This window comes from Wyeomyia smithii, chromosome 1 (assembly GCF_029784165.1).
Source record: "Wyeomyia smithii strain HCP4-BCI-WySm-NY-G18 chromosome 1, ASM2978416v1, whole genome shotgun sequence".
NCBI lineage: Eukaryota > Metazoa > Arthropoda > Insecta > Diptera > Culicidae > Wyeomyia > Wyeomyia smithii.
In genome coordinates, this window is record NC_073694.1 from 24,471,403 (window position 1) to 24,485,326 (window position 13,924).

Consider the following 13,924-nt stretch of genomic DNA (forward strand, 5'->3'; position numbering starts at 1 on the left):
TCGGGAATATATATATATATATATATATATATATATATATATATATATATATATATATATATATATATATATATATATATATATATATATATATATATATATATATATATATATATATATATATATATATATATATATATATATATATATATATATATATATATATATATATATATATATACATATATTTTAATTCCAACTCCATTCCTTCCCCTATATTACAATATTACATACACTAAAGGAAAAGTGAACAGATACGGTTATAAATATACGAATACGCTGGCGATGACGACTATGAAGATGACATCAACGTAACTCTCTTATCAACGCCAACATCAAATCAGCTCCCACCGATCGAAACGGAGTAACCCAAAACCCGATCAAACGGTAATAAAAAGAAAGGGCAAGGGAAACTCAGTGGAGCAGGTCTGAAACGCTTCAAAAAATTTAGAGAGAGGCGATAGGAAGCACACCAGTTGGCTCAAATCCCACAGTGCACAACAGACCTCTCCAAACGGCCTAGGAACTCGGACCTGAATGGATCGAACAGCAATGGAAATCCGCGACCTCCACGTCAGACGGGGATTGCTCGATCCACGGCTACTACATCCGTTCAGCAGCGTATCTTCCTATAAAGGTGTCGTTACTGGTGTTGGATACACAAATATAGAACTTACCACACAACAGCTAAACGACACCCAGAATGCGGTAATTTCAAAGGTGACAGAGCAAAGAAAAGAGGCTCTAAAACCCAAGTTTGGTATTTCTTTACAAAACCAAGAAACAGCAAGGTGGCTCAAGTCCGTCGTGTCATCCATAAAACCCTGGCCAGGGGCAGAACTTTTACAGTTGATGAAAGGGACATCCCTCGCCCAGAAATATTGAGCGGGTTCTTTCCACTAAGTGTAGCAGACACTACGGACAGGATTCTTGCGCTACTTGAGAGCCAAAACGATGGACGCTATAAACCAGCACGTAGAACTTGTGTTCACGGTCGATTAGGTTTCTATGAACTCCAATAAAAAATCCAAATTTGGGCTAGATTATAAATTTGGATCTGCCCAACTGAGGCAGAAGCTTAAAAAAAAAAGTTCAGGTGGAAACAGCTGAATTGAATATGCAAAACAACTTGACTAGTGAGGGATCAGGGCTCACGAGCGAGCGGTCCCATTATCGTAAAAACCCACAAGGAAACTGGAGATGCTGGGACAAATATAAACGTTCAAAGCCAAATCCCACTCGTAACTCGGAGCAAACCGGTCGTACCACACAAAATGCAAACTACAGGAGGATAAAACTGCAATCGAGCGATAAAACAGTGTGAAGCAAAGGCCCCCACAACGATGCGGAAATTTAGGCAGAAGAAATGAATGATAGAAATATCAAATGCGTTCAAGTGTATCTTCACCACGCAAAGGGAGCAATAGAGATGGTCGGGTTTGATGTTTTTCAAACCCGAACCCAACCCGAACCCGAATTTTTTTTTTTCGGTCGAAACCCGAGCCCAACCCGAACCCGAAATTTTTTTTCGTTCAAACCCGAACCCGACCCGAACCAGAAATTGTGGAACCCGAACCCGATATTTCATAGAATTTATAGTCGGGTTTCGGGTTTTCATACCCAAACCCGACCTGAACCCGAAGTTTTCAAACCCGAACCCGACCCGAACCCGAAATTTTTTTTCTCACTTAACCAGAACCCGACCTGTACCCGACACTTTCAAAAATTTTCAAACCCGAACCCGACCATCTTTAGGGAGCAACCGCTGTACTTTGGAAGCGATTCACGGAGATCAAACTGGATGTTGCGTTAATCCAGGAGCCATGGACATATAACAGTATGATACAAGGATTTCCTTCAAATGTATGTAAGCTAATTTATGACGATTGTCAGCCCTCGCCGAGAGCCGCAATCCTAGTCAACAGGAGAACTAATTTCTTTCCAATTACAGAGTAGATTTCGAGAGACTTGACAGCGATCATATTGGAGGCACCAACGATCCACGGCAAAACTGAAATTTGTATTGCATTAGCATACTTTCCACGTGACGTGGGAGAAGTTCCTCCACCAGAGGAGGAACAAAACAAAGCTTTTATAATTGGATGTGATGCAAACGCCCATCACATGATTTGGTCCAGCACAGACGTCAACAACAGAGGTGAGTACCATTTAGACTTTATATCATCACATGGGAAAGATATATGTAATAAGGGGTATAAACCAACTTCTACAAATGTATCAAGACAAGAAGTTCTTGACTTTACACTATGTAGTCCGGTGATCTCCGGCAAAATAAAAAATTGGCACATATCATATGAAGAATCTTTATCTGACCACAAGCAAATCTTATTTGATTATGAAGCAAATCAAGAACGCACTGAGTTTATGAGGGATCCCAGGAAAACAAAATGGGAGCTTTATGATTCGAAGCTAATGGTAGCTTTGAACAGCTTCGAAGGAGGTTCCAAATCATACAGAGAGTTTAAAGAAAACTTCAAACATCTCTCAAATTTGATCCAACAATCTTACCTTGATTGCTGCCCTGCAAAGATACGCTCTACAAATATAGAAGTTTCTTGGTGGAATCAATCTCTACAAAAACTCCGGAAAAAAAACCCGGAAACTCTTCAACCGGGCTAAACGATCCCAACAGTGGGACGAATACAAATAATTCCTCACCGCCTATAATAAAGAAATAAGAAGATCAAAAAGAATTCATTGAAGGTAAAACCCAAGGTTGTAATACCCATTCTAACGCAACTCTTTCAATCCAGTTCAATTCTAGGCTATATTCCGGGAGCGTGGCGACAAATACGGGTTATTTCTATCCCTAAGGCCAACAAAAGGAACAAATCTCTGCCAAAATCCTTTAGGCCAATCAGCTTATCATCAGTCGTTCTCAAAACAATGAAAAAAATAATCGGTGAGCACATCAAATCATCATATCTTTCTAAAACTCCTCTTTGCATAAATCAATTTGCTTAGCAGAAGGGGAAATCACTTAATGACTGCTGCAATGGAGAAACGTGGTTTTGACAATTGCATTATTCATTGGATAAACGAGATGTTATCGAAAAGATAAATATCAGCAAGCCTTGGTAGCTCTAAAATAAGTGTAAAAGCTATGAAAAGGTGCCCGCAAGGACTGTGGTCATTAATAGTTGTTGATCTTCTCAAAACATTGATGGAAGAAGGCTTTGAAAAAGTTGGATTTGCTGATGATATTATCATTATTGTTCGTGGCAAGTATGATGATATCATCGCAAACCGAATGCAAATTGCCCTAAACATTATTTCCTCGTGGTGCGATAGGGAAGACTTAAATGTAAATCCTTCAAAAACCACTATCGTCCCATTTACACATAGAAAAAAAATTATGCGTAATGATATTAGGCTAAAAGGTGAGAGTTTAAGAACTCTCAGATAACCTCAAATACCTTGGAGTAACTCTTGACGAAAAACTTAACTGGAATACGCATCTAGAGCAGGCAATAAAAAAAGCTACAAATACCTACTCTATGGATATGTAACAAAACTTTCGGTAAACAATGGGGACTCAAACCAAAAATGATCCATTGGATTTATACGGCTATTGTGAGACCCAGAATTACCTATGCTTCACTGGTCTGGTGGACAAAAACAAGGGAGAAAGATGCTCAAGATAAGGAAAAACTTCAACGGCTAGCCACTCTCTCAATAACGGGTGCAATGAGAAGCACACCCACCAAGGCATTGGAAACTCTACTTTTTATGCTTACACTGCATCAATTCATACAATTAGAAGCCGAAAAGAGTGCATTACGGATCAAAAGATCATTAAAGCTCTTTGAGGGTGACTTAACGGGTCATCTAGGTACTCTAAAAACTATTCGTATCAAGCCCCTAATGATCAACCATGAAGACTGGATGGAGAAAAGATACAACTTTGAAAGACGATCTCGAATGTTTAAACCTTAGCGTGATGTTTGGGAAGGCGGTGGTCCATTACAAGATCATTACAAGATCAATCATTTTCTACACAGATGGTTCACAAATGAACAATCGATCGGGAGCAGGAGTAACTGGCCCAGGAATAGACCTGTCAATTCCAATGGGCCAATGGCCAACTGTCTTCCAAGCTGACGTCCAAGCAATACTTGAAGTTTCTGAAATATGCCTACGCAGGAAATACAGACACTCAAATATTTGCATGATGTCCGACAGTCAAGCAGTGTTGAAGGATTTGAAGTCTGCGACATGCACATCAAAACTAGTTTGGGAGTGTGTTCAATCACTCCAAACACTGGGTTGTAATAATCAAGTAGACTTATATTGGGTTCCTGGTCACTGTGGAATAGATGGGAACGAAAGAGCCGATGAACTGGCAGGAATTGGATCGTCTCATCAGTTCATAGGACCATAACCCTTCTGTGGTCTATCCGCTTGTTCCCTTAGAATGGAACTAAAAGCATGGGAAACTCTGAAAGTGGAATCCAACTAGACAAACACCTTCATCGGTAGGCAGTCGAAGCGTTTCATCACACCGAACGTTTCTATGACTCGTAAAATACTGGATCTTTCAAAAAAAGATCTAAGCACGTATACTGGTTTAATAGCAGGGCGTTGTCCGGGCCGTTATCATTTGAAGGTTATGAAAAAACTTCAAGATGATACATGTCGAGTATGTGGCATGAAAAAAGAAGACTAGGAATATCTGTTATGCCGATGTCCAGCAATTTTCATCAAAAGATATAAGTTCTTCGAGAGAGGTCTACTGGAACCCTCTGAAATCTGGAGAACAAATCCCAGTACGGTTTTGCGCTTCATACGAAGTATAATATCGGACTGGACTAATGCTATTGGCTAGACTGTAACGATCACTTCCAATAGTGCTACGTTATCCTGTTTTAGCAAGATTGAAACACGAGCAACAATGGGTTTACTCAACTGAAGTCAACAGCTTAAGAAGGAGTATTGGAAATTAGTAAGCTGCGACCCAGCTGTGTCCAACATAGCAATCTATTATTAAGAGAGCAATCAATTAATTTAATTATCGAAAACAAAAGCGTTGTTACTTTCAACCGCTGATGTCGACTTACAATTAAAAATAGGAGACACGGTAATAGAAACCGTTAGATATTCCAAATATTATGGAATATACGTGGTCGAACATCTCAGCTTTGGAACCCACATTAGAACTCCTAAATTTAAAGTGGATCGTCAAAACATGCTAGAAATGATTGAAAGCGCATCAAAAAAGGTGCCAACCCTCAAAGTAATGCTTAATCTACGAGGCTTTCTACGGGAATTATCAGTAATATGGATCGTCCCTGTATGGAAGAACCCCGAAGACTTACCAGAATATGTTAAATGTGTACCACAGACGATGTCAAAGGATTGCTACAGGATGTACAAAGACCACGCCAATGAATGCTCTCGCTGCATTGAGTAAGGAGAGACCGTTGTAACTCACGAGAGAACATCACACAAAGGAAAGAATAGCTCAGCATTCGAAGAGAAATGACCTGATAGGAGAAGATATGATCAACAAAAAATACCAAAACTAGCAGCACATATACGGTACTTGCTAAACCAGCTACAAGAGAAAAACGTGAACCAAACATCGAACGAGATTTTCGGGAGCATGTTGAGCAAGTGAATCAACTGGTCAAACGAGAAATAACGAGTCCAACAATGTTAGTCAACATATAGACATTAAATACTGGTAGGAAACTTTTCAGTATCGTAGGAAACTTTCCTTACAAGCCATGGTATTGAAAAGCAACTTTTTAGTTGGTCAAACTAAAAAACCAAGGATAGTGAAGTCTGTGATCTTTGCAACATTTTTACGATCAGGAATCATACCGAAACCGGACGGAACTGACAGAAAACTTCGAACAATCAAGGATGAAAGAAATAATCAAATTCATCAAAATAGCGAAACTAACACCGTGAAGCACGTTGAAGCAAATTTCCAAAGGGTAATAATTGGCGGCACAAGCTCTTCTAGCCGTGAAAACATAAAATACAACAACAACGATGACAGTTTCACCAGTTTGTTTGAAAACAGTGCAGTTCTAACTTTTTTGCTGTATCTGGTTCAAAGTGAATAACAAAATGAATATTCCCCATATGAACGAAGATTCCAAAGGCTGCGAAGAGGAAAGTTTCATTAAAGTCGAAGAAACACGGTGAGTTAATAGAGGAACCACATACAGTTAATAAAAATGTAAAACAAAAAACTTTTGTAGCTTAAATGAGTCGATCAATCAACCGAATAACATCTACCAGGACCCTTTAATTGATGAGAACAAACCGTACGATTGCAAGATCTGTGGCGTACAGCAGAAAGCTAATCACATTGAACGGCTTTTGTGTACGCACTACGGCAAGAAGTCTTTCGACTGTAATAAATGTGGAAAGAAGTTTCCCTATCGGAGTTCACTTATTCAGCACAAGCTCACTCATTCGGAAGATGATGGATCTTTCGGCTGCGATATCTGCAACAAAAGGTTCAAAGAAGAGGAGGTTTTTACGCGGCACCTTAAAAAGCACGAGAAGAATGTTGAATGTGATGTCTGCGGAAAACGTTTCCTTTATCCATGTCTACTGAAGCAGCACGCGCTGATTCACTCTGATGAGCCGGCCGAACGAAAGCTCAAATGTGAGATTTGTGAGAAAGCGTTCAGGACACGGTCCAATCTAAACGTGCATCTGGAAACGCATGAAAAATCTTTCGCCTGTGACGAGTGCCCGAGAACATTCGTTTACTATAAATCGCTTTGCGCACATAAGCCCTTACATTCCGATAAACAAGCTAACAAATGTGAAATTTGCGGGAAAAGTTACCCGAAAAGTTACCTCAAGGTTCATATGCTAATGCATGCTAGCAATCAGCGCTTCAAATGCGAAGTATGTGGAAAAATCCTTCAGTCCGCAAACACACTTGCAATCCACACGCAAATTCATCGCGGCGAAGAGCCTTACAAGTGTGAGATATGCGGCAAAAGTTTCTCTAGCAACTCTTCTTTGAAAATACATCTACGATCGCATACTAAAGAAGAGCCATTCGGTTGTGACATTTGTGGTAAACGATTTGCAGTGAAAGGCAGCCTCAAGTATCACATGGCAGTGCACAAAAATAGTCGGCCCCACCAGTGTGGCATCTGCGGGAAAGGATTTATTACCGGCTCGAAATTGTTGGCGCACTCGCGCACGCACACCGGCGAACGACCATACAAATGTTGCCTCTGTGACAAGTCCTACATAAGGGGACCATCATTGAAATCTCATTTGATGAATGTCCACAGCAGTGGGAAAGATATAGCTACGACGCAAAGTAGTAATGAATGAATAAAGTCAACTTTCTAGTTAGTTGTAAACTAAGAGTTTAGTTGTACCCAAGCATGGAAAAGTTCAATCACTAGCAATATTTCATGCAAATGTGTTCTTTGATGCATCAGTTATCGTTCAACTATTTCCACTCGCGTACAAAGTTTCCATAGAAACGCTGCTGATTGTTTTTCGCTTTTAAGAGCTCCGAATACCATAGAACAGCGGTGCTCAACCTGGGGTACGCGTACCCCTAGGGGTACGCGAAAGAAACAATCAGTAATGGCGGACAAAGCGTTCTTTTATAATACTTTATTTGTTGTTCAAAGTTGATCTTAAAACATGACTGTAGTAATCAAACAAATCACAGTTCAATTTTACATCTAAACTAGACTACCACAACAGAACATTCCAAGCCAGAGGGTACAATCGATTTAGGAAATATCACCAAGGGGTACGCGGACAAAAAAAGGTTGAGAACCGCTGCCATAGAAGGAGACTGAATGATTCAAACACGATAGTATTTATTGTATCTAAGTTCACTTGCATTCAACAGTATCGCGAGAATCTTTGAGATATTATCGCCAGTGGTACAAAATTATGAATCCAAATAAACGTTAGATTGCGCTCAACTGTTTGCTTACCGGAGCAAGCAAGTATCATCAATGCTAACGAAAATTGTAACATGGTGCATTAGCATATTTGAAATCACCAAGAAACATCGTGGTATATCACGGTGAAAGCACGACGTGGAGTAGCCGAATTCCGCCTATAAGCAACCAACATTTGAAAGAATCGTTGCGATCGCTTGAGTGCAATCGTTTACGATTCTTTTGTGAAACACTCAAAATCATCAAAGAAAGCTGACATATATTTCTTTGCTCTAAGTTGTCTCTTGCATGCGTGAGGATGTGTAACTTTTAATAGCGATGGTTTGCTAGGATTGAAAGCTTATGAATAGCACGTTCAGAAATGATACCCGAATGTGTTATGCGATACGATTTTTTCCATCCTTGGTTGTACCCTTTCAAAGTTCCTACTAATTAAAATAAAATCTTCAAACTGCAACGAACTACAAAGTGTATTTACTGTATTTTTCAATAATAGTTGTTTATTTTTCATTTTGACGCGGTCTTTAAACAACCTGTAGATTAGGGTGTCCCAAAATTGCACAAGTCTGGGGCTCACCCTCCAGATGATAGAAAATGGAATTACGAACAAACTTTTGTTCGGCGGCAACTCTAGAAAATGATGTTTTCAACTGGCCCCGATAACTTTTTTGAAAAAATCGGTTTTTTATATGTTAAATCCAAAAAACATGTCAAGTTATTCAATTTTCCATGAAATCGAAAAACTTTTTTTTTCGGGTCTACAGACTGCACTTGTATCTTCCGGAAGTCAATGTTATCCTGGTATTTATCGATAAAAATGTTAATGATGACTCGAAGAGGAAGGTGGTACAAAACTTGAAAAAAGTGAGCAGTGAAAACGACAATTCAAGAGTGAAAAATTTTCTTATGTTAAAAAACCTAGTGGACTCACAAAGAAGTCACTAAAGTTTTTTCGATAGACTGCGGCTTGATATCAAGTTTTTTTATTCAGGAAGATCCCAAGGTCTGGATAGAAAGAAAATATTATCTTGATGCCAAATCGAAATGTTGAAGCTTAACAGTTATCAATGACCCTGCAGAACGGGCCTTTTGAGTAGCAGGAGATTTAGTTGAAATTTTTATACTAAATGATACGGCAAATGAACATTTTAGTATTGGAAAACATCTGTAACTTTTTATTCCACAGCAAATTACGAATAACTCAAAATCAAGTTATTTCAGAGCCATGTAGTCTTTGGCAATTTTCTTCCCCATAAAATTTCCCAACTTTTAATGGCTTTCAGTTGGTGAGAGCATTAGGTTTAATACCCACTTTTATTGATTGAATGTCAAAGCATACTTGAAAAATCTTTTTTTCAAACGATAGAATTTTTTTTAGGAAAATAAATTGACGATAATCAATCCGAAACGAATTTTTCTCCTACAGTTTGGACCCTAATGTCGTTTTCGTTTTCGTGGTGTACTACACTTTTCGTGCTATACTTTGCAGCTTCAAATAAAACATTTTCAGTGTCATTGCATTGGTATGCGTAATAATGGGATAGCTGTCAATTCGTTTTGTTTTGGTCATAATCGCATTCGTCATTTTGTCTCGTTTCCATTTCATATGTCCATCTCGCAAATGTGCTGAGAAAAAATTTACCTGACACTTTACCACGTGGAACGAAAACCAAAACAAACCAGTTTTGACACATACGTGTGAATGTGTTGGTAACTTCCTACAGCACACTGTGCTTTTTTCGGTTGTCATCAGTGACAGAAAAAGTGTAGGGAGAGACAGAAAAAGGGTAACACGAAAAATCAAAAAAAAAACATTTACGGTGTCAAAAGTGTCATTTGAGTGTAGTACACCGCGAAAACGAAAACGACATAAGGAACCTGTTAAAAATATAAAAGGATTAGGTTTCATGGAAAATTGAATAACTAGACATGTTTTTTGGATTTAACATAAGAAAAACCGATTTTTTCAAAAAAGTCATCGGGGCCAGTTGAAAACATCATTTCCTAGAGCTGCCGCCGAACAAATGTTTGTTCGTAACACCATTTTCTATCATCTGGAGGGTGAGCCCCAGACTTGTGCAATTTTGGGACACCCTACTGTAGATCTTTCAGAGGCGCACTTTTTGTTATAAAGTTTTGAAAACGCTAAGTGATTCATTAGAATAGTTATTAAGTTTTAAAAGGTATTCTAAAATACGCCCTTTTTAAATATTTCTACCGAGCAAAATAGCAGATAGCAGACACTCGTGAATAATTACACTAAAATTAGTAACATTTGACACATTTTCGTAAAAAGTAGAACAACTCTCAAACTGAGTTACTCCACAAATACTCAAAATTAAGTAACCTTATGAGTAGCTGACTCGCTTCCAGCTTACGATGACAGCAATGTTCAAATAAACAGTTGTAGTTTATTTCTTTGCGTGACAATTTTTTTTATATTTAGCTTAAATTACAAAAAAAAAATTATTAAGGTTGGATGACTAAATTCAAAGGTTTTTCCTTTAAGTGTGAGAATACTTTCCGGGGCATCAGTTTCCATTCACAGTGTAGGTATACAAAGCGGACAATAACACTGTGATAACACGATGACAGTTTCAGTTTGTTTGCAAACAGTGCAGTTCTAACTTTTTTTGTCGTATTCGGTTCACAGTAAATAACAAAATGAATACTTGCCAAATAAACGAAAACTCCAACGGTTGCAAACAGGAAAGTTTTATTAAAGTCGAAGAAACACGGTAAGTGAATAAAGGAGCCACCAACAGTGAACAAAAATGTTTAAACAAAAATTTCTTTGCAGCTTAAATGAACCGATCGATCTGAAAACTAATAATATTAAACAGCTTTTGCGTACGCACTCCGGCAAGAAGTCTTTCGACCGTGATGAATGTGAAAGAAAGTTTCCTCGTCGGAGTTCTCTTATTCTGCACAAGCTCACTCATTCGGATGATGGATCTTTCGGCTGCGAGATCTGCAACAAAAGGTTCGAGGAAAAGGAGGTTTTGACGCAGCACCTAAAAATGCACGAGCGGAATTTTAAATGTGATGTCTGCGGTAGAGGTTTCCTTTATCCGTATCTAGTGAAGCTGCACGCGCGGCTACACTCTGATGATCCGGCCGTGCGAAAATTCAAATGTGAGATTTGTGAGAAAGAGTACATTACTCGGTCCAATTTGAACTTTCACCTGGAAAAGCACCAAAAATCTTTCGCGTGTGACGAGTGCCCGAAAACATTCGTTTACTATAAATCACTACGCGAACATAAGGCCGTACATACCAATAAACAAGCTAATAAATGTGAAATTTGTGGGAAAAGTTACCCGAAAAGTTACCTCAAGGCTCATATGCGAATGCATGCTGGCAATCAGCGCTACAAATGCGAAGTATGTGGAAAAATCCTCTCGTCCACAAACGAACTCGATATTCACACGAAAGTTCATCGCGGCGCAAAACCTTACAAGTGCGAGATTTGCGACTTAAGTTGCTCTAGCAACTTTTCTCTGAAGACACATCTACGGACGCATACCAACGAGGATCCTTTTGGTTGCGACGTTTGTGATAAACGATTTGCAGCGAAAGGCAGCCTGAAGTATCACATGGCAGTGCATGAAAATAATCGACCCCACCAGTGTGACATCTGCGGGAAAGGATTTATTACCAGCTGGAAATTGTTGGCGCACACGCGCACGCATACTGGTGCATCCTTGAATTCTCGTTTGATGAGTAGTGGGAATGATGAAAAGTAGTAACGAATGAATAAAGTCAATTTTCTAGTTAGTTGTAAAATATGTTCTTATGTACGCCCTCTCAAAGTTCCTGTAAATTAAAAAAAAATCTTCAAAATTCAACGAAAATTATAGTAGGTGTTGATATCATTGGTAACATGTGCCTACTGCAATGTACAGTCACTGTATATTTTACTAGTCTGGTGGAGTGGATTCGGGAATCTTGATCAACTGTTCGTTCGAATCAAGCAGTTTGGGTGTACTTGGAAAATCCAGAAGAGTACCGATTAATCGTCAATAAACAAGGCATCTGACCAGATCCGGATCAAGTCTCATAAGAAGGTCGTGAATGGGCTTTCAAGAGTGTGTAGTGCAGTTATTTGCTTGACAATTTCTCTCCCGTGATTTTGAGAACACGAATATCGTCCCTTTGAATAAATTCATCGATGTAGCCAAGACTTTCAAAAATACTTTCACCCAGCGACTTGTTAAAGAACTTGTAATATTTCCCAATCACAACTTTATCATGATTGTCTGAATTGAAAAAGTATTCTCCAACTCACGGGTGATTTGTTTTAGTTAAACAATTCTGAATTCAGGATCGAGTAATTTACTAATTTGATTGGTTTTCGTTTCTACCTATCTTTATCCTCAACCAGATTAAATAAAAGTTGCTGAAAAATTTTAGGAAAAATTCTTCAGCAACCGGAATCAACACCTGCTATGATTTTCGTTGAATTTTTAAGATTTTTATTTAATTTGTAGGAACTTCAAAAGAACGTAACTAAGTTAACAACTAACTAGAAAATTGATTTTATTCATTCACTACTACTTTTCGTTACAGCTTTATTTTTCCCACTACTGTGGGCATTCATCAAATGATTTTTCAAGGACCTTGCCGTTCTGTAGGACTGGTCACAGTTGCAGCATTTATAGAACCGTTCGTCAGTATGCGTGCGAGAGTGCACCGACAATTTCGAGCCGGTAATAAATCCTTTCCCGCAGATGTCACACTGGTGGGGTCGACTATTTTTGTGCACTGCCATGTGATACTTCAGGCTGCATTTCGCTGCAAATCGTGCACCACAAATGTCGCAACCGAATGGATCCTCCGTAGTATGCGATCGTAGATGTATCTTCAAGCAAGAGTTACTAGAGCAACTTTTGCCGCAAATCTCGCACTTGTAAGGTGTTTCGCCGCGATGAATTTGCGTGTGAATTGCGAGGGTGTTCGTGGACGAAAGAATTTTTCCACATACTTCGCATTTGTAGCGCTGATTGCCAGCATGCACTCTCATATGAGCCTTGAGGTAGCTCTCCGGGTAACTTTTCCCACAAATTTCACATTTGTTAGCTTGTTTGTCGGAATGTACGGGCTTGTGATCGAGCAGCGATTTATAGTAAACGAATGTTTTTGGGCACTCATCACAGGCGAAAAGTTTTTTGTGCCCCTCCAGATGCACGTTCAGATTGAACTGATTCGTGAACGCTTTCGCACAAATCTCACATTTGAATTTTTGTACGGCCGGATCATCAGAGTGAATCAGCGCATGCTGCTTCAGTAGACATGGATAAAGGAAACCTTTTTCGCAGACATTACATTTATAATTTCTCTCGTGCTTTTTTAGGTGCTGCGTCAAAACCTCCTCTTCCTTGAACCTTTTGTTGCAGATCTCGCAGCAGAAAGAACCATCATCATCCGAATGAGTGAGCTTGTGCTGAATAAGTGAACTCCGATAGGGAAACTTTTTTCCACATTTATTACAGTCGACAAATTTCTTGCTGAAGTGCGTACGCGAGTGCCGTTTAATATTATTAGCTTTCAGCTGTATGCCACAGAGCTTGTTCTCATCAATCGAAGGGTACGGGTTGCTGTTATCCGGTTGATCGATCGGTTCAATTAAGCTACAAAAAATGTTGTTTCACATATTTGTTCACTGTTGGTGATTTCTGTATTAACTCACCTTGTTTCTTCGACTTTAATGAAACTTTCCACTTCGCAATCGTTACGGTCCTTGTTTATTTGGGGAATATTCATTTTGTTGTTCACTGTGAATCTAATACAACAAAAAAGTTAGCACTGCAATGTTTTCAAACAAACTGGTGAAACTGTCCATATCGTGTTATTGATGCGCTTCGTACACTGTAAATGGAAATTGATGCAACGAATAGTATTCTTACACTGAAAAGAAAAAACCTATAGAACTTGTTATCAAACAACTGCAAATGACGAACAACAGGTGAACAATCGGAGCCAAGCTTCGGTAAACAATAAAC

The 13,924-nt window shown here is 39.0% G+C and overlaps 3 protein-coding genes across 3 annotated transcripts; 2 read left to right on the plus strand and 1 right to left on the minus strand.

Annotated features, from left to right (window-relative positions):
- Positions 1 to 5,341: 5,341 nt before the first annotated feature.
- LOC129717915 (zinc finger protein 728-like) lies at positions 5,342 to 8,215 on the plus strand. Its single transcript, XM_055668202.1, has 2 exons — positions 5,342 to 6,170; positions 6,231 to 8,215. The coding sequence occupies exons 1-2, from the start codon at positions 6,097 to 6,099 to the stop codon at positions 7,330 to 7,332; spliced, it is 1,176 nt and encodes a 391-aa protein (XP_055524177.1). The 5' UTR covers positions 5,342 to 6,096; the 3' UTR covers positions 7,333 to 8,215.
- Positions 8,216 to 10,528: 2,313 nt separating this feature from the next.
- On the plus strand, positions 10,529 to 11,699 carry LOC129717921 (zinc finger protein 239-like). Its single transcript, XM_055668207.1, has 2 exons — positions 10,529 to 10,660; positions 10,723 to 11,699. Exons 1-2 carry the CDS (start codon positions 10,587 to 10,589, stop codon positions 11,666 to 11,668), a joined length of 1,020 nt encoding a protein of 339 aa, XP_055524182.1. The 5' UTR covers positions 10,529 to 10,586; the 3' UTR covers positions 11,669 to 11,699.
- Positions 11,700 to 12,444: 745 nt separating this feature from the next.
- Positions 12,445 to 13,912, minus strand: LOC129717917 (zinc finger protein 239-like). Its single transcript, XM_055668204.1, has 2 exons — positions 13,612 to 13,912; positions 12,445 to 13,552 (listed from the first exon to the last, which is right to left on the minus strand). The coding sequence occupies exons 1-2, from the start codon at positions 13,683 to 13,685 to the stop codon at positions 12,466 to 12,468; spliced, it is 1,161 nt and encodes a 386-aa protein (XP_055524179.1). The 5' UTR covers positions 13,686 to 13,912; the 3' UTR covers positions 12,445 to 12,465.
- Positions 13,913 to 13,924: the final 12 nt, after the last annotated feature.